A 27,766-nucleotide genomic window follows, 5' to 3' on the forward strand; every position below is an offset into this window, starting at 1 on the left:
GTGAGTGACAGCAGACTGGGCACCTGCTTGTGTGACAGCTGCAGGTAGCAGCAGATAATGAGACTAGCAGTGTAATTAGCAGCCTGTGGAAGAGGCACGGTGCTTCCTCTTAGGGGTTAATAGTGAGGGCGGGGGTTTGAGCGATGAGCAGTAAGCTACCATAGTACATGCTGTTTGCAGCCAGGAGTTAGCAGCCAGGGGTTGATACAACTGGGATGTAGCTGAGGCTCTGAGCTAGTCAATGGACCTGCAGTGTAATGAGGCTGCTGGAAGACGGAGTAAGCAAAGCCTGTGATGTGGGCTAGTGCTGGAGCAGGAGACAAGGGGTTACTGTGATCCTGAGCCCCCTCCCCTCCTGACAGTACACTGGAGGAGTTGCATTCATTTGCAGAGCAGTCTGGCGTTGGCTATCACCAGGGAGAGCACTGATACATGGGACTTTGTATCACCTCCTCCAGCAGGCAGATCACAGCTGAGACATCGCACATCCCCGGCTCCCCATGTCTTCTCCTGGCGTCCCCCCTGCTCAAGGCTTCTCTACAAGTCACTTCACCACACTGACACTCTGATCCCTCATGGTAGCCCATCTTCCTAAGGGTGCAGTGAAGATAAGCTGAGATCAGATGAGCACCGAGAAGTCTTGTATGGATGAGGAGATCTTCAGATCCTGATCAGCACCTATGGAGACCCCTGCCCCTAGGACCTGTCCCCTGCCTTCTGCCTGTGACTCATGAATCCCCTCTACCCTTTATTTCTCCATTGGGTCTGTGCACTCTCCAGGAGTTCATTACACTCTGCCCATCACCTGGCATCACTTTGCCCCTGATTCTGTCATTCATAGGTTGGCATACCTCTCTCACAAGGTCTTGGTACAGATAGCTTTGCTATAGCATACTATTCACTGTGACATCCCTTATTGTAAGGAGCATTGACTGACCATCTGGGGTGCCCTGGTCCAGGCTGCACTCTCTATTGGGTATATTTTGCTACCTGTAGAAGGTCATCTCTCGCCATACATGATGCCACTAAGTGCCCTTCCTGGCACTCGCTCCCTAAGCCCTGCTGCTTTATCCCGGAGCCTCTCCCGTCTTCGGGAATACCGAACTCGTTCTAGGATCATGCTGTCTCTTGGGGTCTCCCAGATGGTGCTGGGATGTCTCATTGTGGCTGTGAGCTTTGCAGCCCTGGCCCTCACTACCTCTGCCAGGGTAAGGCACTCATGTCCATTCTGGGCAGGATTTTCGGTAAGTACATGGTGACTTTTTAACTATTGCTTTGCTCATGCATTTGCCTTGTGATTCTCCTTTATGTGCTGAATATCAGCCCATATCTACACCTGCATAAACTTTTATTGGTCTGGCTATACATTATGCAAGACTGAGGAAAGATGCAATATTTCTCAGCAATGGAAATTCTGTTACAATGCTACCATTAATAATATAATATTTGCAGCAATGTTTGTATTTTTGCTCCATTGTTTTGAATATATGTGACAAAAATGTAACAAACTCAATGTAAAATGATAATGTGAACTGATAGCAAATCGTCCTCTGTCTATGAGCTAATAATGTGTACAGTCATTGCTCACTAAGCTACAATCTTTACACCAGTCTGAAAGCAAAAAGCAAACAAAACATCACAGAGACTTTCTGGATTTATACCCTCTGCTATAAACTGTGGACCTAATACAATACTACAGCAAGCTGAAAGTCCATGGTAAGAATGGCAGGCAGATTCTGGTGCTGTATGCCAGAATTTCCAAGAATCATTTGCTGATGCCTACCATCACTATACTATATCAATGCTTGTCACTATGACCAATGTACTTGTCTGCTTTCATATGGGGATTATCTATGTGAGTAGACAGATCTCTCACTGTTTATTCTCTAGCATCTAGATTTTATATATGGGTTTTACTATTACTGTTAAAATACATTTTGTGCTTTTGAAAATGGCATTTTAATGCACTAGGTAGAATCATAAGTAATAGTAAATTGCAATATCTGTAATATAGATTGCACAAGGATCTATTATTATGGGGATGATGGAGGAGCAGGCAACATGTGAGATGCCATTTAGGACTAGCAATAGATACTGAGAATACTAAGGAATCATGAATACTAAGCACACAGAAAACAATGCTAACATTTTTCCAGGTCCCTTTAAGCCCACCTATTCTGTTAAAAGCGTTTCCCCTAAACTTAAAAGTTACCTGTAAATAAATCCTTTTGTTGCCATCATCTGTCAAAATGCTCTTTCTCTCAGAATAACTCTTTTCACCTGTTTCTCTGTTAAATCCTTCTTCTGACTGGTGTCAGCAGGTACACTCCTCTTTACAGCTCCCTGGTACAGTTACCCAGCTTTCCCAAAATCTTGAATGGCATATCTGCATGACTTTTCAGTGATATAACCCTATTACCCCATATCACTGTAAAATGAGACAGATTTGCTGCTCTGGACGGTTATAAAGCTGGGTAAGCTTGAGAGAACCCTAATAAAGAGCAATATTTAGCCTGATTACTTGGGATCTATGAAATGTGCCTTTAAGGGGATTGTCAGACAACTGAGTCTGGCTCCCTGTAACTCAGGCAAACAACTGATTTTGCCAGCGAATGCAGAGATAACAAAATGTTGCCTCTGCTGCTATAAGGGAAATGTGGTATTATATGGAGGCCAAACAGAACAATGACCCTCCAGGTAATACATGGATGACTTGAGACTGCTAACACAAGAGCAATTATGTAAGAGAAGCTCAGAAACCTGCACATATCTCTATAATGGGGGTCTTTCAATCCCATCATTTCTGTTGATGTGGCCAGTGGCTAGTTCATTCAAGGTGAAACATGCACATCACTCACCATTCACTTCTATAGGGCCAAGAAACCATGCTGGTTATTTTTATTGCTCCCATAGAGATAAATGAAGAGAGCCATGTAAACAGCCACCTCTCTATTCATCCTCCATTGGGAGTCAGCAACTGTCTGCCTCACTAGGTAGCATAACAGTTAAGGGCCCCTATTCTGGACACAAAATGGAGGTGTGTCCGCAACTATCAGATATTTATGGCTTACCCTGTGGATATGCTATCAATGTCTAAAATGGGATTAATCCTTTATGGATTTGTTAGTAAAACCATTCATTGGTCATTGATGAAGGTATGTTCATGCTGCTTGTGTGGCACTGGAATATGTGATCTTACTCTTAATGTATTTCATTCACTCATTCATCCGTTTACTGGTGTAGACCACCCACCCCTCCTTCTACCTCCATGTGCTGTTGCATGATGTTTCATTTAAAATACACTGACTATACTGTTATTCCACTATGCGTAAATATTAGATGTACCACTACATATATCAATAGATGATAACCCATCCTTAGAATAGGTAATGAATTGAAGATCCTTTGGGTCTGACACCCACAGACCAGCTATTTCAAGTTGCAGTGGCGCTCCTTAAGTGCCACTAATGTTTCACAGGTCATGTGACCTCACGTTCATTGGCCACATGGCCAATCAACTGAATGGGCTCAGATGCCTTTTGAAGCGCCGCTGCTATACAAATGTTATGGCACTGTGCTTGGCAAGTAATGAAAACTGCAGCTTCTTCACATTTGATCAACTTGATGTCTGGGTGTTGGACCCCATGCCGACCTTTAATTTATAACCTATCCCCTGAGACACAGGGAGATTGCAGCTATTATATAGTTGTGTGGAGTTTTGCCTAAACCATGCTGGAGGTCTATATGGTAGCACTTGTGGCACTTGGTAGGCACTCTGTGTGTTGCTGCATGGTGGTTCTTGTGGCACTGTTATAGCATTATTTTCCACTAGAGGGTGGTACAGAGCCAAAATACAGCAGTTATCTGAAGCTATAATGTGTGTGTGCATGAGTACTTAGACCTATACCTGTTTATCGGAGGGAATTTAAGCAGTAACATATGAATAAATATTTTGTTCATCTTTATGTAAATATTGTACAGTAATACAGAAAACGCTGATACTTTGTAATTAACAGAGGTTTATGTACCAAGATCAGATTTATATTGCCCATAAATCTCCTATAGCAACTTGGGCTTCAATAGGAAGTTGCATGTGAAGTTTAAAGAAGTAAAAACTATACTACAGGTAACAAATTGGATTCTAGAAAATAGGAAATTGCATTGAGATGTTTTAGCTTTGCTGAAGTTTGGGAACATGAGCGGCTTCTTGATGAACAGTCATAAGTTTGTTTCCTTGTGCTTCACAATACCAACTTTTTGCTAGTTTTGCACAAATCTACAACCCCCAGTTGCCTTCTCTCTTTCTGTTACTGGTTTCACATCCAGTGCTACTTAATTTATGGAGAGAAGAAAATGAGCTGTGATTCTGTTTTTCCCCTGAGGGGACCCGCAGAGCAGCCGGCAAATCTGCTGCAGATGCTTCAAGGACAAGGGCATTTTCCTTATAGAAAAACAGTGAACTGAACCTTTCCCCAGCAGGTTGAGGAAATACGGATTGACCAAGCACTCTTTGTGCACTCTGTTCACAAAGCCATCTGCAAAGGTGTCAGTGCTCAATATGGCTTGTATGGGGGAACTGTGCAGCTCTCGCTAAGAACCACAAGTCTCTGCTTCAGACTTTTATAGGCTCATAATCCTAGTCATACTTGTTGTGACTTTATGGCTCATGTAATTCTGTGGGTGAGAAATATATGCAACCTTTCAAAGAATTTCCAGAAAGGAATATGAAATTTATGAAATGATAGGACTAGCCTGGAAATTGTGAGGTAAAAGGCAGCGGTATATATTGTATCAGATCTGTTGTAGTTTTTCCTTCTTTCTTAGATATAACAGATCATTCATACATACATACAAAGAATTATTTATAGATAAAATGCTGTGAAAATATATCTGGTTCACAAAAAATGCAACAAATCAGGTAAAAGAGTAGTCGAAAATGAAAGAGTAAGGCTGGGTTCACATCTGCATTGTTGGAGACTCTTTCAGTTTAAAAACAGCAGACACCTGGTGGTCCCCATTCTAGTTAATGGAGTTTGTCAGGCTCTGTGTGTAACCGCCGTTTTAGCAGTCCACTTCTCCATTGTTCAGGTCCATGAACAAAGAAGAGCCAACATTAGTGTGAACCTAGTGTAATCATTGTTTCATAAAACTTTGACATGTCATAGTGTCAAACTTTGAATGGTAGGAGTCCAAGTACTGAGGACCCCACTGATCTCTGAAATGAAGGGGCAGAAGCTCTCAGCTGAGAACTGTTCACCTTTTGCAGTAATTTGTTCTCCTTGCAAGGTTAGCTGAGGATCAGGGCCGGCTCCAGGTTTTTATGGGCCCTTGGGCGACAGAGCCTAGGTGGGCCCCCTTGTAAAGGAGGTGGGGGAATTGAGACACTGTGCGTCGCAGATGAAGTGAGTGACGTCACGCAGGAGTGTGGCGTCACCAACGCCATACCTCCCAATTTTTAAAGAGTAGAAAGGGGTAAAATGTGCGGTGCGGTAAATTTGGCTCCACCCACTTTTGTTGACTCTGCCCATTCTCATTTATTTATCATGTGCTCCCACACAGTATAATCCTCCTACAGTCATCCGTAAATTATATGCCCCCCCTCCATCTCTCCCCCAGTTTCATATACACCCTTCCTCTGTCCCCAGTTTCATGTCCCCCCTCCATCTCTGTCCCCAGTTTCATCACATTCTCCCCCTTCATCTGCCCACAGTTTTATGTCCCCCGTCTCTGCCCCAGTGTCATGCTGTTCCACCCCCCATCTGCCCCAGTGTCATGCCGTTCCCCCCCCCCCCCTCCCCTTCGTTTGCACCCCAGTTTCATGGGCCCCCTTCATTATGTTCCACCTTAATATTTAATACAAAACAAACACACTCACCTTCCATCGTTCCCCCCGACGCTCCCCTCTCCGCTCTCCCACTCCATTCACATAGGCGATTAAAGTAGGAGCTGTGAGCTCAGCTCCTGCTTTAAAGCTGTGGCCCGGCTTGCGTGTGTAAGCGTGATGTGATGACGTCATCGCGCCTACACACGCACACCGGGCCACAGCTTTAAAGCAGGAGCTGAGCTCACAGCTCCTACTTTAATCGCTTATGTATTCAGCTCATCGGCGTCCGACGGACGCCAATGAGCTGAAACCGGGACAGGCAAGTGCTGGGGCGGGCAAGTGCCGGGGGGCCCCCAGAGGCTCTGTGGGCTCCGGCACTTGCCTGACTATGCCGTGCGCTGACGCCGGCCCTGCTGAGGATAGTTCTCTACATGTCTGTAAGCCTATACACTCCTGAGTCTGTCAAAATTTGGAGATGAAAAAATTCCTTCATGCAGGAGTTAAATTTCCCCTACTTCTAATGGAGGTTTCTTTTATGTTGGACTGAAGGCTCCAGGCTGGTTTTGACCCTGGGTCATGTGATCGGAATCAGTCCTTGTCCCCCGGGTCACACTGCCGCCTCCCTCCTCTCCCGTTATCACTGTCCCTTTTTAATTTTTTATCAGTCAGTGCACTGACACCCCCACCTATGACTTATCACTTTTATGAAGTAGCAATTATTTTTTAAAGATTTGTGCACAACCTTAATATTCATAACCTATCCTTATGTCATAATAGTAGTTTGGAGAAAGTCTAAATCCCAACTCCTGGCCCCCCTGCTGATCAGCTGTGTACTGGAGTTGCAGTGCATCATTCAGGTCACTATATTGTATAGTGGCCACTACTTCCATAATATGGTACTTTTTTCCATAATGGTCCTCCGTATTTGTCCGTTGTAATGTAAGTAGCTGCGGCTAATTTTAAATTGTTCAATGACCTATGAAGCTTCTTCTCTCCTTTCGCGAGTCCACAAAGGCTTTTCTTTATCATGCCGCTTGTTCAAAATACGTCCTGATAGTTTCATTAAACTGTTCTTCAGATACAAATTCGGTCAGTTTGATCTTTTTTTTTTTTTTTTTTTTTTTTTAATTTTCTTTTTTATTCTATATCTGAATCCACTTTTCGTGTGCGTTACGTCAGAAGCTCAGCGTGATTGCCGGCACAGATGCTAGAGGGGATCAGTGAGGTAAAGGGGGAGTGGTAACAAGCAAAACATATTGCTGTGTGAGTCCTGACTTGTGTTATTTCATCATTTCACTAAACAGTTCAGGGTTTTGATCAAATCACTTACTTTCTTTAGGGAAGTGACCCCACAGAGTTGTTATTTTAACATCTTCCCGGATTTGATCAAATCCCTAAGTTCATCATTTCCCTGATACATATATATATATATATATATATATATATATATATATATATATATATATATATATATACACACACACACAGTGGCGTAACTAGGAATGGCGGGGCCCCGAGGCGAACTTTTGACATGAGCCCCCCTGACCAACAATGAAGACCTTGACTGACCCCCCCCCTCCTATGCATTCCTGCTCGCTCTATTGTGCCCGATAGTGACCCCTGCACACAGTATTGTCCCCCATAGTGGCCCCTGCACACAGTATTGTCCCCAGAGTATAATAATCAGAGACCCAGGGGGAGAAAAACATAAAAAAAACCTGTTACTCACCTATCGCCTGTCTCCTATGCTGTCAGCCTCCAAAGTAGTCGATCTTCAATGACGTCAGACGTCACATGCCCCAGGACGCAGGTCCGAAAACCCCCCCGAGTATAATGATGGCAGCGGTAGCGGCTGTCGCCCGGCCCCTAATGTCCCGGGCCCTGTGGCAGCTGCCTCTGCTATGTATGTAGTACACACATTTGCTGCCTGACCTGATGTTCTACTATGGATTCCTGTTTTGACCTGGCTTATGTTATCCGATGTTCTTGATCTATTCCTGATTTAATACCTGAACTGTTTTTAGTCTATGGCTGTAGTCTGTCTGCCTGAGTTTAGTCTAGATTCACACGATGTGTTTTACTTGGTCAGAAGTTACCAACTCAATATTACTTCAGCAGTGAGCAACCAGTGAAGTCCAGATCCCCATATGGGGTTAAATTGTGAATACCTGGGAGTCTGCTTAGGTGAGGCCTGTAGACCTAAAGTCAAACTGGTTTTGCAGCATGGTGGGTCCTCAACCCGCTGCCTGATACAGGTATGCCCTGTTATGCCCTTTAAATAAGAATTTTGGTATTGAAATAGGGCAGTTTTGAGATGACTCCAGAAAGAATATTTTCAGGTCTGCAGGTAGTCTTTAAAATGAATTAGACAATACTACATAGATGATAAAGCTTGGATAGAGAACATAGTAAAATGGAAATTTGTTTTTAAGGACTAGTCTTACACTGTAATATCAATACATAAAAAGAATAAACCGCGGTCAGTGCATTTTATCTTGATTTCTGTATTTATATTTTAACCTTGTGTTGAACTCTAGTCATTGTAAAAATGTACTAGAAATCCTCTATTGTTTAAAAAAAAAAAAAAAAATAATCCGCTACTGCACCAATATATGAAATCTTAAGGGAATATTGGGAATAATTACAATACAGCTGGGTCTGCGTTCACAGGCCAGTGCTCAGAGGCAGATTTCATGTACTCTAATAGTAGACTTTCTTCTTTCAGAATAAAAGCTAGCAGGTATGATCGATTAATAAGAGAAGAGACCAGGGGCACTGAGAGATTCATTCCCTAGTGGTAAAGTTTAATCTTAGTGGAAAAACTATGAAATATTGTAGGGTGAATGGAGAATTTTTTTTTTTTTTTTTTTTAATTATTATTATAAAGTACATTTCCCTTATGTTAGCTGCACTTGGATTTTGACCTTTTTGCAACTCCTATAACTTCTCAAAAGAAATACTTGTAGAAATCCTACTATTTACATGTATTTTAACAAATTCTTTTTCTGCTATATTTGTGTGTTTTTTAAATATTAAATGTGAATGTGACCTTAGACGAGTACACCCTGTTATATGTACAGTAATGGCTGTAATTTTAGAATTATGAATAGGTGTATAGTAATACGTACTACTCATTACTGCAGTTAAAGACTGCATGCAGTTCTTCATAAAAAAAAGGTACCATGTGAACCCAGCCTTAAGAGCTTGTTTACCAAAAAATGAGTTTAAGGCCGGGGCCTCACACAGTGTAAAAGCAGCGGCAAAAACCACAGCATTTTACTGCATTTTTTTTTTTTTTGTAAATTACATGTCAATTACACTTAAAGGGATTTTATCATTAAAATGCAATTTTTTTGGTCCCTAATGCGTCAGAATAGCCTTAACAAAGGCTATTCTTCTCCTACCTTTTAGAAGTCTTCATGCCGCCGTTTGGTAGAAATCCCGGTTTTCTGCTGTATGCAAATGAGTTCTTTGCAGCAATGGGGGCGGGTTCCAGCACTCAAACAGCACTGGGGGCATCCCCAATACTGCGAGAGAACTCCAGCGATGCCTCCATCTTCTTCTGGAACAAGCTCTTCACGCGTCTTCTTCTGTCCTTGGCTTGAAACTTCTACGCATGCGCAAGTTGGCTCTGCTGTCTGGCCTCGGGCAGAGCTGACTGTGCATACCCGACTGGTGTAAGCGGCCATTTTCTTGTGGCTGCTTACCCAGCTTACTGTGTAAGCGGCAACAAGAAAATGGCCACTTACACCAGGTAGCCATGCGCAGTTGGCTCTGCCCAAGGCCCGACAGCAGAGCTGACTTGCACATGCATAGAAGTTTCAAGCCAAGGGTGGAACGAGACGCGTTAAGATGCCGTTCCAGAAGAAGATGGAGGCGTCGCTGGAGAGTTCTCTTGTACCATTGGGGATGCCTCCAGTGCTGTTTGAGCCTTTTACTTATAGGTATAATTGAAGCAGAAAGTTTGCAGTGTTAAACTGTGCAGACTGTCTTTGAAAAGCACTGTGGGAAAAAGCATGATGGGTTTGTAGACCTATTCTGGTTTAGGTCCTTTGCATACAAGCATGTATGGTTCGCCTGCTGTGATTGAATGGCATGGCTGATGCATTGGCGGCACATAGATATCGTGCGTGTGCTACCCGTACACCGGCCGTGCTTCTGCTACTACAGAAGCACAGCCACAAAACCAAAAAAGAACAGGATGTGTGTGTGTTTGTGCGTGTGCGAATCCTTATGACTGGCCAATTGACTGTCATCACGTATGTATTCTAAGAAGACTGGATATGAGTTGGACCCCAAATGAATATTCATGCAGAGATAAATCAAGATCAATATTTTTTTTTTCAAGTGCTTTGTGTGAGAGGCATGAAAAATACATATTTATATTGATTGTCACATAGTAAGATTATACAATGTATAATTGTCTGGCCACTTTCAGTTATTGAAAAGCCTTTACATGCATAATTGTGTGTGATGAAGGTTAAAGATTTCACAATATAACCTGCACATATTATTAACTAGATCACTTAGACCTGAAGAGGCTGGTGCATTTACTTTGACATAATGGCTGTAAATATCTGATATTAAAATGAGCAATTTATGAGTCTAGAGAAAGTGTGACAGAGCTCATGAGTTCAGTATATTTATTAGATAAACCCCTCCAAAATTTCCACCCTTTTGGGCCCCGCCCGTGCACACGATGTAACGCAGCGCTGATTCTGACACGTAAACTTGAAAGAGTCAGCGCTTCAAAACAGAATCCCATTGACTTCAAAGGGTTCCGTTTAAGGCGCGTAACACATTGAAATCAATGGGTTATAAAGCCTCCCATTGATTTCAATGTGTAGCGCGCTTAAGACAACCCATTGAAGTCAATGGTATTCTGTTTTGAAGCGCTGACTCTGACACAAGTTTACGTGTCAGAATCAGCGCCGCATTACATCATGTGCATGGGCCCTTAAACTGACAAATCTGTTTCTATGCAGCTTGCACTGAGCAGTGTGAGATCTCAGGAGCAGGGAGGAGGTATACTGAACAGAACTTGTCAGGCTAGATGGGTGGAGGTTGAGTTAAGCTCATAAATATACTGGACTCATGAGCTCCTTGTTTCCTGATGGATTTGCTTACCTTTTCCCCAGATTTTTAGAGTCGCGTCCTTAACCTTTACATGTTGGTCTCTACAAGGAGACGCAATACCCTTCCTGACCCATTTTAAAGTGAAGAAGCCATCCTGATATGTATTTTCAATGTAAGCACACCAGCCTCATTAGGCATCAGAAGTCTGCTTAATAATGGATGCAGTTTGTATTGTGAAATCTGGTGACAGATCCTATTTAGGATTCATATCTTTCTATAAGTGGAAATATCTAATTGCTGTCATCTTACATTAGTTTGTGGTGTATTATGTCACTGGATAAAGCGGCTCTTTCTTCCTTTCAGTGTTGTTATTCCTTATCTATGGCACACTGATACATTATTTAGGCATACAGAATAAATTCATATACATCCCATCTGAACATAGAATGTAATTCTTTTATCTCCTCTTCTCATTGTTAGTCTTGTCGATGAAAGGTGCCTTAGAATAAACAAGTGAATATTACACGACATTTACTGTGGTTGCTAAGGTGTTTGTGGACAAGTACATGTCAGCTTATGCTGCCCCCTTTCTTCTTCCATATAGACAGTATGAATCTGTATGAGGCTCTCTAATGATACCATGGCATTACCATTACACTATGTCTTATTTTTCAGGCTGTCAAATATCCTATCACTAAGTGCCTTACCAATGGTTAGGAAGGAGCTAAAGTAGTCAGTGAAAAACCTGCCTACCTATAAGCAACATATAATTCTACATCTTTCCCTTGTTAAACTTGTGTACATTGCAGTGTCCATCTATCTTAGCTGGAATTTGGTTAAGGATTCCAATTTCTCATAAATTCAATACAATATTGTGACATGATATCAAAACCTTGACAGACTACTGTTCAATATGTCTACATATTGACACATATGGAATAAGTACCTTGTGATTGGATATTATGAAATCACATTGTTTTGAAAAGATTGTCATCTTGTAACATACATATCTGGACATGTTCAGTCAAGTGGAAAGGCCAGGATGGACAAATCTGTAGAAAAGAGTTGTGGTGTCCCCTACACAGGTTCTCAGCAATGGGAAAAGATAACGGGGAACCCTTTTTTTTTTGTGCAATGCAGCAAGTCTAAATATTGGTTACCTCTTACCGGTTACACGGACTATATGTTTTCTTATGGTTTGAATATGGAAAACAGAACATAACACAAGGAGCATTCAGGCCCCTCTACACACACACACACACACACACACACACACACACACACACACACACACACACACACACACACACACACACACACACACACACACACACACACACACACACACTTAACCTTTTACCTCTCTAGGCTGAGCTCCTTTGTAGCTTAGGTTAAGAAATGAGATATGCTGAAATGTCACTTCTCTGTGTATTCTGTCTCTATCATTTAACTTGTTTATCTAACTGGAAACATTACTGTGATGTGAATTTCTCTACCTTCCAGTGATGTGCTGCATACAAATGACACCTGATGCCCATTGTACACAAGTGAAGTGGAAATCATTTCTCTAAATCCCCACTGTTTAGTAGACATTAGACTCACTGGTGCTTAACCACTTGGTAGCGACATTTAGACCAATGCCTAATGTGTGGTTAGCGTTGGATGGCATCAGAAGCGGAACTAGACAATTATCCTTGATAAACATATTTCGATAGTACTGCTCTAATAGAGAGATACTTAATGAACCAGATTGTCTATCAGAAAACCCAAGCATTAGATAATTATCTCTATTGTCTGCATTTTAGTACTTCCATTATCTGTTTACGAAAATGTCCCACTTATAAACCATAGAGACATGGAATTTCAGATTAACTATCACCAGATTTCGGTCTTTTGCAAGCACTTTGAAATAAACAGTGACAGATCCTGCAGAAATGACATGTTCCTGGAGTTGTCCTGAAAGGAAACAGCATGAGCCCACCCCTGGGAATACTGTCCCCAATGCCTAAACTGTATTCGCTACAGTGAGCTCGTGCTGTGCTCCATCTCTCATACTCCTGCCATTTTTACAAATCTAAGAAGAGTAACATTGTATTAGTTTTATGATGCTCTACGTCTATGGTCATGGTTTTGTATTTTATTTATGTTCACCTCAGAATTATGTTTTATGATGAGAAATTGTCTGAAGGAAATGCTTGCATATATGTGTACGCAGTAATATCTACAGAATAATTGTCATCTTTAATATTTTCAAAAGCAACAAAGAAGAACGCTGAGCGGCACAATAGCGTGATACTGTTTGAGGGTTCAAGGATTAGATATATGTGAGTGAGGGTAAGGCCTGATTGGCCTTTTACCTTGTGGGTTGTGAAGAGTCACAACTAGTATTAACACCTATTACTCACTAGAGGGAGGCAGCGTCTTTGTCCTTGTACATTAACAGAAATGTCAATAGAATAGAAATAATGGGGGTAGCTAAATGAAGACCTCTTTTAGCTTGATTTGGACAAACCATGCTCTTACAGGTGAGTGGACATCAATCCAATTGGTGGTTACGATAAAATCAGTTTTATTGATGGATAAAAGCACAACGCGTTTCGGGACTTACATTCCCTTTCTCAAGTGCATTAAATTGAAGGTACGCTGCTTTTCCTTTCATAAAGCCCCTGAAATAAGAAGAGACTGTTTGTTTATTTCAGGAGCTTTAGTAAAGGAAAAGCGGCGTACCTTCGATTTAATGCACTTGAGAAAGGGAATGTAAGTAGCGAAACGAGTTGTGCTTTTATCCATCAATAAAACTGATTTTATTGGAACCACCAATTGGATTGATTTCCATTCACCCGTAAGAGCGAGGATTGTCCAAATCAAGTTAAAAGAGGTCCTCGTTTAACTACCCCCTTATGTCTTTAATATTTTGACATTTTTAAGGTTTTAGAAGAGAAATTTATGCAAAGGATGTGAATATTACTTCAAGTTGGTGTTGGAAAAGAAATATGACTATGGTAGCTCTAATTTATAACAATCCAAATCACACTGAATGACTCTAAGCTTTTTTCCAACTTTCAAGGGCACTTGTACATGACCGAGTGCTGTCCATGGAAGGGGTCAGTGTTTGGTCCGTTGTATTCTGGCTAAATTCAGCCGCTTGCATAAGAGTTACTGTATCATAGTTATGATGCAGTGAGCTCATGAACAGCCCAGTTGCTACACTATGACATAATGCTATCAATTTATTACTATAGCAATCAGACTGTTTGGGAACATTCTGCATGATAACTGACTATGATGAAGTGACTCCTATGCATACAGCGGAGTTCAGTCTTGGAAATACAGCCCACACACGGACCGTTACCCAGGGATGGGACTAAAGGGGACTTTTCACTATAGTTTTGTTGATTTAAACAATCCATGGTCTTAGAGTGCTTGTTAATAATGTGGTAACCATATCCATTAAATCCTCAGTTATACTATAAAGGAATTATACAATACTGATCATCATCTGGGCTTTGCTGGAGTGGTTACTAGTCCCACCTGTTAGCATGTCCATTCTGTCTCGATGAATGTTCTGCTTTTATCCCCTGTAGAGGATTAGCTCTATAGCAGACGGCAAGGTGAATCCAAATGTACTCAGAAACAGCAACACAGAAGTTCAGTGTGAACAGGGTTTAGCTTTTTTTATTCTGTAGTATGAAAAATCCATCATTTATATGAAAACAAGAACTTCTGTACTATATAGGTTGTATATTACCAACCACTCAGGTCAATACAAGAGACAACTTATTTCTGCTAGCCTGCGGTCTAGCTGCAGGCGAGTAGACTTCAGTACCAGCAGACAGGTTCTGTCTCACATATACCCCCCTGAAGTATACACCTTGCACAGCTTAATGGTAATGAGATGAGCTCTAACATCTGGGCTTAGATATACAGAAGAACTGGACTGGATAACCAGTGATGTGCCCCAGTATCAACCGGTCTACCAGTCCACTGAAAACCCATGCTTGGAAATTGAACTTGCCAAGTATCCTCAATGCATCTATCCTTTGCTAAGGGTAACAATTAGAGATGAGCGAACACTAAAATGTTCGAGGTTCGAAATTCGAATCGAACAGCCGCTCACTGTTCGTGTGTTCAAACGGGTTTCGAACCCCATTATAGTCTATGGGGAACATATACTCGTTAAGGGGGAAACCCAAATCCGTGTCTGGAGGGTCACCAAGTCCACTATGACACCCCAGGAAATGATGCCAACACCTCTGGAATGACACTGGGACAGCAGGGGAAGCATGTCTGGGGGCATCTAACACACCAAAGACCCTCTATTACCCCAACATCACAGCCTAACAACTACACACTTTACACACTCAATACCACCTCTCTGACAGTAGGAAAACACCTTGAAACGTGTATTTGGCACTTGCAGTGAGGAGAGCTTGTCACCAGCAGTGAATTTAGCCCTTGTAGTAAGTTGAGGTTGGCACCAACATTTGTTTTGAAAATCAGGGTGGATTGAGCCTCTAACCAGCAGAGTTTGGGCAAATTCATGGTGGAGGGAGCCTCTAAAAACCCCAGTTTGGACCAATTCATGGTGGAGGGAGCCTCTAAAAACCCCAGTTTGGACCAATTCATGGTGGAGGGAGCCTCTAAACAGCCCAGTTTGGGCAAATTCATGGTGGAGGGAGCCTCTAACCAGCCCAGTTTGGGCAAATTCATGGTGGAGGGAGCCTCTAAAAACCCCCGTTTGGACCAATTCATGGTGGAGGGAGCCTCTAACCAGCCCAGTTTGGACCAATTCATGGTGGAGGGAGCCTCTAAAAACCCCAGTTTGGACCAATTCATGGTGGAGGGAGCCTCTAAAAACCCCAATTTGGACCAATTCATGGTGGAGGGAGCCTCTAAAAACCCCAGTTTGGACCAATTCATGGTGGAGGGAGCCTCTAAAAACCCCAGTTTGGACCAATTCATGGTGGAGGTAGCCTCTAACCAGCCCAGTTTGGACCAATTCATGGTGGAGGGAGCCTCTAAAAACCCCAGTTTGGACCAATTCATGGTGGAGGGAGCCTCTAAACAGCCCAGTTTGGACCAATTCATGGTGGAGGGAGCCTCTAAAAACCCCAATTTGGACCAATTCATGGTGGAGGGAGCCTCTAACCAGCCCAGTTTGGGCAAATTCATGGTGGAGGGAGCCTCTAAAAACCCCAATTTGGACCAATTCATGGTGGAGGGAGCCTCTAAACAGCCCAGTTTTGGCAAATTCATGGTGGAGGGAGCCTCTAAAAACCCCAGTTTGGACCAATTCATGGTGGAGGGAGCCTCTAACCAGCAGAGTTGTGGGAAAGCAGGGTGGAGGGAGCCTCTAACCAGCAGAGTTGGTGGAAATCAGGGTGGAGGGAGCCTCTAACCAGCCCAGTTTGGACCAATTCATGGTGGAGGGAGCCTCTAAAAACCCCAGTTTGGACCAATTCATGGTGGAGGGAGCCTCTAAACAGCCCAGTTTGGACCAATTCATGGTGGAGGGAGCCTCTAAAAACCCCAATTTGGACCAATTCATGGTGGAGGGAGCCTCTAACCAGCCCAGTTTGGGCAAATTCATGGTGGAGGGAGCCTCTAAAAACCCCAATTTGGACCAATTCATGGTGGAGGGAGCCTCTAAACAGCCCAGTTTTGGCAAATTCATGGTGGAGGGAGCCTCTAAAAACCCCAGTTTGGACCAATTCATGGTGGAGGGAGCCTCTAACCAGCCCAGTTTGGGCAAATTCATGGTGGAGGGAGCCTCTAACCAGCAGAGTTGTGGGAAAGCAGGGTGGAGGGAGCCTCTAACCAGCAGAGTTGGTGGAAATCAGGGTGGAGGGAGCCTCTAACCAGCAGAGTTGGGGGAAATCATGTTGGAGGGAGCCTAGTATTAGCAGAATTGTGCAACGCTTATGGTGGATGAGTATGAGGATGCGGAGGAATTGGAGAGGTTGAGTACAGACATGGAGTTTCATGTTGGGGTGCTTTACACAGGTGGGCACAAAAATGAAGGCTCTATCCAGTGGTGGTTCATTTTTATCAAAGTGAGCCGGTCGGCACTCTCAGCTGACAGACGGGTGCGCTTGTCAGTGATGATGCCACCGGCTGCACTGAACACCCTCTCAGATAGGACGCTGGCGGCAGGACAGGACAGCACCTCCAAGGCATATAGGGCAAGTTCAAGCCACAGGTCCAACTTCGACACCCAATACGTGTAGGGCGCAGAGGGGTCGGAGAGGACAGGGCTGTGGTCGGAAAGGTATTCCCGCAACATGCGCCTATACTTCTCACGCCTGGTGACACTAGGACCCTCTGTGGCGGCACTTTGGCGAGGGGGTGCCATCAAGGTGTCCCAGACCTTAGACAGTGTGCCCCTTGTTTGTGTGGACCGGTGAGAACTTGGTCGCCTACTGGAGGAACTGTCCTCCCTGCTGCCAACGTCACATGCTGGAAACATCTCCATCATATTCTGCACCAATTGCCTGTGGCAAGCATTGATGCGATTGGCCCTCCCCTCTACCGGAATAAAAGACGAGATGTTGTTTTTATACCGGGGGTCAAGGATAGCAAAGATCCAGTACTGGTTGTCCTCCATGATTTTGACAATACGCTTGTCGGTTGTAAAGCACCCCAACATGAACTCAGCCATGTCTGCCACAGTGTTAGTTGGCATGACTCCTCTGGCCCCACCGGAAAGTTCAATCTCCATTTCCTCCTCATCCTCCATGTCTACCCATCCGCGCTGCAACAATGGGACGATTCGAAGTTGCCCGGAAGCCTCCTGTATCACCATCACATCATCGGACAACTCTTCTTCCTCCTCCTCCTCCTCCATTAAACGCGATGAAGCGGACAGATGTGTGGACCTACTCTCCAGCTGTGACGGATCGGATGCTATCCCTGACTCCTCTGTGTGATCTGAGTTATCCCTGATGTCAATCAGGGATTCTCTCAGAACACACAAGAGCGGGATTGTAAGGCTCACCATCGCATCCTCAGAGCTCACCCTCCTTGTGGACTCCTCAAACACCCGTAGGATGTCACAAAGGTCTCTCATCCATGGCCACTCATGGATGAGAAACTGAGGCAGCTGACTTTGTGGCACCCTAGGGTTTTGTAGCTGGTATTCCATCAAAGGTCTCTGCTGCTCAACCACTCTATTCAACATCTGAAACGTTGAGTTCCAGCGTGTGGGGACGTCGCACAAAAGCCGGTGTTGTGGCACATGCAGGCGTTGCTGGAGAGATTTTAAGCTAGCAGCGGCTACTGTCGACTTGCGAAAGTGGGCGCACATGCGCCGCACTTTCACCAGTAGCTCTGGAACATTGGGGTAGCTCTTTAGGAAACGTTGCACCACTAGGTTGAAGACGTGGGCCAGGCATGGAACATGTTGGAGTCCGGCAAGCTCCAGAGCTGCTACCAGGTTCCGGCCGTTATCACAAACGACCATGCCTGGGCCCAGGTGCAGCGGCTCAAACCATATTGCCGTCTCATCGAGGAGGGCATCCCTCACCTCGGAGGCAGTGTGCTGTCTGTCCCCCAAGCTGATCAGCTTCAGCACAGCCTGCTGACGTCTACCAACGCCAGTGCTGCAACGTTTCCAACTCGTAGCTGGGGTCAATCTAACAGCGGAGGTGCAAGGCGGGGACGGCACACCGGGAGAAGTAGTGACGGCTAGGGACGGCATAGCGAGGTGCCGCAGTTGCCATCAGGTCCAGGAAGGCGGGAGTTTCAACAAGCCGGAACGCCAACATCTCCTGGGCCAGCAGTTTAGCGATGTTGGCGTTCAAGGCTTGCGCGTGTGGGTGGTTAGCAGTGTATTTCTGCCGCCGCTCCAATGTCTGAGAGATGGTGGGTTGTTGTAAAGAAGCGCCTGATGGTGCCTTTGATGGTGCAGGAGAAGGAGATAAGACAGGAACAGGGGAGGATGAGGGAGAAGTCAACAAAGTGGCGGAGGCAGATGAAGTGGTGTCCTGGCTCGTCCTCTGGAGTGCATCGCCAGCACAGTCAGCAGTGGCAGAGGCAGAGGCAGTGGCAGTGGCGTGAACGGCAGGCGGCCTTTGTCCTGCCGTTGCTGCCTGCCACTGATTCCAGTGCTTGGATTCCAAATGACGGCGCATTGAAGTGGTGGACAGGTTGCTCTTCTCAGAGCCCCTAATCAATTTCGAGAGGCAAATTGTGCAGACAACACTATATCTGTCCTCGGCGCATTCCTTGAAAAAACTCCACACCTTCGAGAAACGTGCCCTCGAGGTGGGAGTTTTTCGGGGCTGGGTACGAACTGGAACATCTTGGGAGATTCCGGGTGTGGCCTGGCTTCGCCTAAGCTGCTGACCTCTGCCTCTGCCTCTAGCTACCCTTTTTGGTGCTGCACTTGCCTCAACATCCACACTACTTTCCCCGCTTGACATCCCCCCCTGTCCAGGTCGGGTCAGTGTCCTCATCATCCACCACTTCCTCTTCCAACTCCTGTCTCATCTCCTCCTCCCGCACAATGCGCAGGTCAACTGGATGCCCTGACGGCAACTGCGTCACATCATCGTCGATGAGGGTGGGTTGCTGGTCATCCACCACCAAATCGAACGGAGATGGAGGAGACTCTAGTGTTTGAGCATCTGGACACAGATGCTCCTCTGTTAGGTTCGTGGAATTGTGACGTGGAGAGGCAGGTTGAGGGACAATGAAAGGAGCGGAGAACAGCTCTGGGGAGCAGGAACAGTTGGGGTTATTGTTCTGTGAAGCTTGGGAATTTTGGGAGGAAGGAGGACAAGACTGTTGGGTAATAGGAGGAGAGGAGGCAGAGTCTGACTGGCTGCTGGACAATGTGCTGTAAGCGTTCTCTGACAGCCATTGCAAGACCTGTTCCTGGTTCTCGGGCCTACTAAGGTTTGTACCCTGCAGTTTAGTTAATGTGGCAAGCAACCCTGGCACTGTGGAGTGGCGCAATGCTTGCTGCCCCACAGGAGTAGGCACGGGACGCCCTGTGGCTTCACTGCTACCTTGCTCCCCAGAACCATTCCCCCGACCTCGCCCACGGCCTCGTCCACGTCCCTTTCCGGGAGCCTTGCGCATTTTGAATTCCCAGTTAGAAATTGGCACTATATACCAGTAGCAAAAATTGTGGGTGCACGTAACCCCAATATATTCTTTGAATTCCCAGTCAGACAATGGCACTATATACCAGTAGCAAGAAATGAGGGTATTTATAACCCCAATATATTCTTTGAATTACCAGTCAGAAACTGGCACTATATGGCAGTAGCAAGAAATGAGGGTATTTATAACCCCAATATATTCTTTGAATTCCCAGTCAGACAATGGCACTGTATACCAGTAGTCAAAATTGTGGGTGCACGTAACCCCAATATATTCTTTGAATTACCAGTCAGAAACTGGCACTATATGGCAGTAGCAAGAAATGAGGGTATTTGTAACCCCAATATATTCTTTGAATTCCCAGTCAGAAACTGGCACTGTATACCAGTAGTAAAAATTGTGGGTGCACGTAACCCCAATATATTCTTTGAATTCCCAGTCAGACAATGGCACTATATACCAGTAGCAAGAAATGAGGGTATTTATAACCCCAATATATTCTTTGAATTACCAGTCAGAAACTGGCACTATATGGCAGTAGCAAGAAATGAGGGTATTTATAACCCCAATATATTCTTTGAATTCCCAGTCAGAAACTGGCACTGTATACCAGTAGTAAAAATTGTGGGTGCACGTAACCCCAATATATTCTTTGAATTCCCAGTCAGACAATGGCACTATATGGCAGTAGCAAAAATAGTGGGTGTATATAGCCCCAATTCTATTGCTAGGGGACTTGCAGGGTATTTCTGGGGTGAAGGTGGGGGGGCACACCGTTGGAACGGGTATCGGGGGTATATATCGGGTATACGGGAATACACTGACAGTGTATTCCATTCAGGATCCTGGGAAAGCTGGGTTGCGGCGATTGAGCCCGTCAGTGCCACGTTACACTGACAAGCTTCTCCCTGGAATTTAGCTCTTACAAGAGCTGTTGTGGTTGTCTTCTCCTTCCTATCCTAGCCTGTCCCTGCCTACCCAGAATCTAAGCCCTAGCTAGCTGGACGGAAACCTCCGTCCTCGGTGAATTGCAAGCTCAGAATGACGCGAACCTGGGCGGCGCTGTTCTTTTAAATTAGAGGTCACATGTTTTCGGCAGCCAATGGGTTTTGCCTACTTTTCTCAACGTCACCGGTGTCGTAGTTCCTGTCCCACCTACCCTGCGCTGTTATTGGAGCAAAAAAGGTGCCAGGGAAGGTGGGAGGGGAATCGAGTAATGGCGCACTTTACCACGCGGTGTTCGATTCGATTCGAACATGCCGAACAGCCTAATATCCGATCGAACATGAGTTCGATAGAACACTGTTCGCTCATCTCTAGTAACAATGTCTCACCCAGATTTCACTTGATGAGAACATAGAGGAATGGAACCTTGGAGAAATGTAGTGATCCTCAGCCACTTTTCCTGTCTTACACCCCTTATACCTTAGTAAAGGATTGCAGTTTTAAACAGGGACATGGTTACAATATTATTGACCAGCACAATTAACCAGATTCCATTTTATTTCAGAGGCCCTTTGGTAATTGAAAGTAGTTCAGGCAACTATTCAATGTATTATTTTTCCCCAATTTTGATAACTCTCTCTCAATGGGACAGATTCATTAAAAAAAAGTCTAAATTTAATATTGTCTTAGTTGGCCATGGCAATCTATAAAAGAGTAACTTTCTTTTTTCAGAAATAGAAAGCTGTGCTGTGATTGGTTGATATAAGACTATTTTTGCTTTGAGATCATTTTAATAAATCTGCCCCATTATGCTCAAACTTTCTCTTTTTAAATAAATTCTTTATTTATAACAAATATAAACACAATAAAATAAAATAACACAGAAACCAGAACCAGAAATGTGGCAAGACCTGACGAACACAGAGGGGTCTGTAAACGGAACTGAATGGAACAGGTCGGAACTCAAACTTTTTCTTCTGTCTCTATTTCGGTGTGGCACCTTAAAAAAGTATTTTGATTATTACACATTGAGCTATAAATAAATTAATGAAATAATATACGCCTGTCATTTCATATCTGAATTGTGCATGAGAAATGTGAAAATTCCTGCACTTTTTGTCCATAACCAGATATCAAACATTTGGCCTGCAGGTCAGTATGCCCACGGAGAGGAAAATGCCTCTTCAAAAGTCACTTACATATTCCTATGTAATTACTACTGTATTTCATACTCATTTGTAAAGTCTCAGGATGGTAATGACTAGATGTTTTCTGCACAGTTTATCAAACTGCACTGGCAGGTCTGTTAATGCTTCTCAGTTTGGTCAGTTGCCTCTGGCAATTCATCACTTTGTAATATTATAGGCAATCAAAATGATCTGACTTCTTCCTGCACACACATACACTTGGGGTTTCTCTGGGTTTTTCTTCATAGAATACTGAAGCAATTGTTATAAGGCAGGATCACTAGTTGCATTAAATAATATTTGTTGTATGTTTACTATATATTTAATAATACTGCATATGCATGTATATACAGTATATGGATAGATAGATAGATCTTGAAACCTCTTTGAGGCAACCACCAAAAATTGTGGGGGTTGTCTTCTCAAAGAGGTGGTCTTTTAACAGAAGCACTGCTTTTGCTGCTCAAGTAGAATTGTCGATCTGATGTCATATCAGTGCAAGGATCAACTCTCACTGCAGGGGACGGTGCAGATGGAAATGGTAGAGGACAAGGTGGCAAGAGCAGTGCTTCCTGGACTGAAGGACCACCCAGTGCATCAACTGCCTCTTCAAATCTACAAAAGTGAGCTATATTAAAAAGGTATGTTGTTTATTTCTATAATGTGCTCTATATTACTGGTGACAGATGAATATGCTTGACGCTAGGTTCACAGCTTTGTTCAGAGTCTCCGTTCTGTGGTTTCCGTCTTCTGCATGCCAGAAGACGGAAACCACAGACCGCGTCCGGCCGTGAGCGGTGGTGAGTGTTTTATGCTCTCTGCCGCGAAACCGTTTTTTAAAATCCGGACACAGAGTACTGCATGTCCGACTCTGTGTCCGGATTATATTATTATTATTATTTTATTATTATTTATTTATATAGCACCATTAATTCCATGGTGCTTTACATTTGGGGGTTACATACAATACACAGAATATACAGGTAGATATGATACTAATAATGGCAGTGCGGTGATAGTGTTATTGGAGGTTGTAGGCCTTCCTGAATAGATGAGTCTTCAGGGCCTTCTTGAAGCCTGTGATTATGGGGGTCAGTCTTATGTGTCGTGGTAAGGAGTTCCAGAGTATGGGGGATGCATGAGAGAAATCTTGGAGACGGTTGTGTGAGGAGCGGATGAGAGCAGAGCGGAGTAGGAGTTCATTGGAGGATCAGAGGTTTCGCGGCAGAGAGCATAAAACGTTCACTGCCGCTCACGGCCGGACAGCTTTCTCACCCATTCAAATGAATGGGTGAGAGAATCCTGCAGGTTTCCGTCTCCTGCTCTGTTTTATGCAGGAAACGGAAACCTGCAGTACGGAGAGGAGAGCGCAGATGTGAACGAGCCCTGAGAGAGTTGGTAGACTCTCTTTGATGCACACAGAACTTATATGACCCCTAATGAATTCTTATGCATTTGATGGGCAGAGCACTAGAATGGATAAGGAACATTTCGAAACCAAAAGAAGTGTGTGTGTGTGTGGTACAGATGTCTTGTAATAAGGCTTCTCCCTTCTTAAAAGGGTAAAGCAATGCTAAGACTCCACTACTTGTATTGAAACTTAGTTTATTGAAGTGAAAGAATTCAATCGAACCATTGAATTAACAATTTCCAACACAGTTTCCTTTGTGTTTTTTTTTATTTTAATGTTGGATTTGCTGAATAATGGACTATGTAAATGCCAGCTCTGCTCCCACTATTCATCTTGGTTTCTAAGAGAGTCTTTGATGTGTATATATAAATGTATGGTATATAATTGTCTGTAATGTATGGCTGGGAGAACATTAAGTATGTGGAGCAGGGACATACATAAAAGGCGAACGTTATTGAACATAAAGATGAGAGTCTGCACACTGCATATAAAACGGAAACATAATCGTTATTGGTTGAGCTATGAAATGTATGTAATATATCCATGGTATAATAATAATTTTCAGCCTATCCCCACAGTACAAGCTATGCCGCCTTAACTTACCTCATGTCACCATATAAAGAAACCATTCTTTTAACATTTCCTATCCTTAATGGTGTAATATTTATGGGGGATATAATGTGTATTTAGTAAACTACCGTTAAAGCAAATTGCCCTTTATAAGGAATAATATTTTAGCTATAGGTTCATACTCCTAGCAGCCAAAATGACCCAAATAATGTCATACTGTTCAACTACTCAGTGATAAAAGAATACACTGGCCTCATAGTTTAGTAGGTTGGTGTATTTATAAGAGTGTGCTCAATGCCTCTCCTTTCCCTCAGGTCAATGGCTGACAGGCTGACGTCTACACATACAGAGGGGTCTGTCAGTCACATCATGGGTGAAGGAACTCTCTACTCATTAATATATTGGACTCATAAACTCTGTGGCCCAGGCATTATTGCTTTATTGTCCAGAGTTGCAGAGTATCTATCAGCCATAACTTCCTTCCTCTCCATGCGCTTTCTCACCTCATCCGAGAGGCCTACACCCTTCAATAACCCTGCTGCCACTATACCACCACCGGATTAGCTTCTACCCTCACCTACTATCTCTATCATCCTTTCCTCATAGATTATAAGGGCCTTCTATCCCCCTGTACCAGTGGGTCACTGTTAGTACTGCACTTGTTTTGTGTACTGCATGTAAACCTTCAAGTGTACAGTACCATGAAATTCATGGCGCTGATCATTACACGAGTTATTGTGCAAGAATCAGTGCTGCGTTACATCATGTGCATTCACCCTTAAATGGATGTGCTAAACAGATATAAAACATGTGATCTGAATAGAACCTAACCCTGCTTTAGTCTGGCCAAAAATTGGACATTTTTGCCTATAGATTTTGGATGTTTGCCTATTTCTTTATATGGCATATTGAATGCTGAATAAATTGGGTAACATCTCTGGTGTAGTAGACTTCTGTATGTCTGTCTCAGCTTTCATCAGCTGATGAAACAGTCTGGCGTCTTCTGATTTATTGTATCAGTGCTACTAATAGCTAAGCATCACTGAGCCATTTTTGACCACTTGTAGTAAGATCCTGTAACTCTTATATAGGGCATAATGTTAACCTGAAAGATCTGCTTTACAATGACAAGCCTATATAGAAAAATTATTAGTCGTCAATCTGGAAGCGCTTCTCCAATAATATAGGGGAATGAGCCATACCTGGAGACAAACCTTAGAACGAATAGCTCCTTATGTTTGTGAGATACATGCAGACTTGGATGTTTAATGGCTAAAGTGAAGAAGTATGTCTAGATAAGTCTGCCATGTACATCTCTAGAAATTTCCCCATCCACTGTATATTGCTTGGCCACTACAGTGCTATAATGCTAAACAAGTGTATAATACACATCATACAGAAAGAAGATAAACAGTATGGCAGCAAAAAACTAAATTGTTGCACAGAAGTAATCCTGTCTGTCTCATGTTTTCAGTCAAGAGGCTTTGATGTATTGCTCCCAAAGATGCCTTTACCATTAAGTATGTAGACCGTAAATCATTGTCTCTGTCACTACACACAAATGCTGTTTAGTTTTATTTCAAATCAATGTTGAGCCATTTATCAATATGTGACCTTTCTTGTCCATATCTACTTCCATATTGACTTTTACATTACCTAACTGCCGAGAAGTAGAGGGAAAACAGGAGGACATATTGGGCACATTATAAAAGCAATATCTGTATGCTTCTCCATATGCCATATCATAAAGGATGCAACTGGTCCATTTAATAATTACTATATATTTGGAAATAGCTGAGAATCCTATAAGGTTGTAGAAGGATCATACGTCTAATATATAACCTCTGTGCTGCAGAGCATTGAACAATGTCTAACCTATATCTGTATTTTAATATGATGTATACCGTATTTTTCGGACTATAAGACGCACTGGACTATAAGACGGTTTTAGGTTTTAGAGGAGGAAAATAGGGAAAAAAATTTTGAAGCAAAAAATGGTAAAATATTTAATATATGGGAGTTGCAGTTTTGCAACAGCTGCAAGGCCACATTGACAGGTGACCCTGCAGCTGTACGGGGATGCATACAGTGGGTTTTTTTTTGCGGGGCCAGATGTACTTTTTAGTTATACCATTTTGGGGAATATCTATTGCTTAGATCACCTTGTATTGAAAAAAAAAAAACCGGTGGTTTATGATATATGATTTTCTACTTTTATATATATATATTCTAGGGACAGGAGGTGATTTAGAACTTTTATTTATTTCATATTTTTATTATATATTTTTAAAGCTTTTTTTTTTTTTTTTTAACTATTTTATTCCAACTGTATTGCCATCTATGGGACATTCTGTCTATTAGTATTACGGCTGGTCATAGACCCAGCCGCAATACTAATATAGCAGTGACAGGCCTGGGAGCCTCATTAGGCTCCCGGCTGTCACCCGAACAGGTCGGCTCCTGCGATATCGCCGCGCAGGAGCCGACCTGCAACTTCACAGGTATGGGGCCGGTCCCCAGAAGGGGCCACCGATACTGACCCGGCATCCGCTGTACTAGAGAGGCGGATGCCGGCGAGGGATAAACGCAGGCACAGGTGCCGGGACCTGAGACATCGCTACGCTCCTCTGCCCTGCATGAAGCCAGCGGCGGGGGGACGGAGGAGTGGAATAGCATCGCCGCTGCTGGCTTCATGCAGGGCAGAGGAGCGCAGCGATGTCTCAGGCCCCGGCGTCTATCCCTTGCCGACATCCGCCTCTCTATTACAGTGGATGCCAGGCGCCACATTCGGACTATAAGACCCACCCTTCTTTTCCCCCCAAATTTGGGGGAAAAAAAGTGCGTCTTATAGTCCGAAAAATACGGTATATATATTTTTTTTCATGTGCAATAAATATAAAGCAAGTAAAATAAGCTATGATTTAAAAATGTAATATAACAGAAGCCTGGCAGTGACTTATTCACTTCTCCCCATTCAGAAGACATCAATGCTTGACCCAGCTGAATCGTGCTTATGTACCGGAATGTGTGGAGCAACAACTGTTGGCTAAATATCTATTAGGCCTATCAATCTTATTATGCTGTGTTATTCAAGAACACACATTTATGAAAACACATTGCTTCAGCAATGTATGGATGAGATTAACAAAATTATATTCACTTTACTGTAACATGCAGCATATTTTTCTCCTGCGTTTCCACAGCAGCCAAAAACGCTGCATTTCTGCAATGTGGGGCCTTAGCCAAAGGGAGCATTCACACAATGTAACGTGGTGTTGATTCTGATACGCAAACTCGTGTCAGAGTCAGCGCTGCAAAACAGAATCCCATTGACTTCAATGGGTTGCATTTATCGCGCGAAACACATTGAAATCAATGGGAGGCTTTTTAACCTAAATGTGTTATGCGCGCTAAATGGAACCCATTGAAGTCAATGGGATTCTGTTTTGCAGCGCTGACTCTGAGACGAGTTTACTTGTCAGAATCAACGCCACGTTACATCATGTGAACGAACCTTAAGTCTACTACTAAACTATATTAGAGTAGAATCTTTCTCCTATTTTCCATTATTTTGATATACCAGAGCCTATATTGTAGTTCTAACCCCCTAATAATGTAATTTAATCAATATAAATTGAGTCGTCCATT

At 43.4% G+C, this 27,766-nt stretch overlaps 1 protein-coding gene across 1 annotated transcript in view; it reads left to right on the forward strand.

Moving 5' to 3' along the window:
• Positions 1 to 220: 220 nt before the first annotated feature.
• The window catches only part of ENTREP2 (endosomal transmembrane epsin interactor 2), a 638,923-nt gene continuing 611,377 nt past the window's right edge, over positions 221 to 27,766 (forward strand). Inside the window, exon 1 of the mRNA XM_075273590.1 lies at positions 221 to 1,244. Coding sequence (XP_075129691.1) covers positions 1,017 to 1,244 — 228 coding nt within the window. The 5' untranslated portion in view covers positions 221 to 1,016. The remainder of the gene's footprint in view (positions 1,245 to 27,766) is intronic.

The sequence above is a fragment of the Leptodactylus fuscus genome, chromosome 5 (genome assembly GCF_031893055.1).
Source record: "Leptodactylus fuscus isolate aLepFus1 chromosome 5, aLepFus1.hap2, whole genome shotgun sequence".
Taxonomy (NCBI): Eukaryota; Metazoa; Chordata; class Amphibia; order Anura; family Leptodactylidae; genus Leptodactylus; species Leptodactylus fuscus.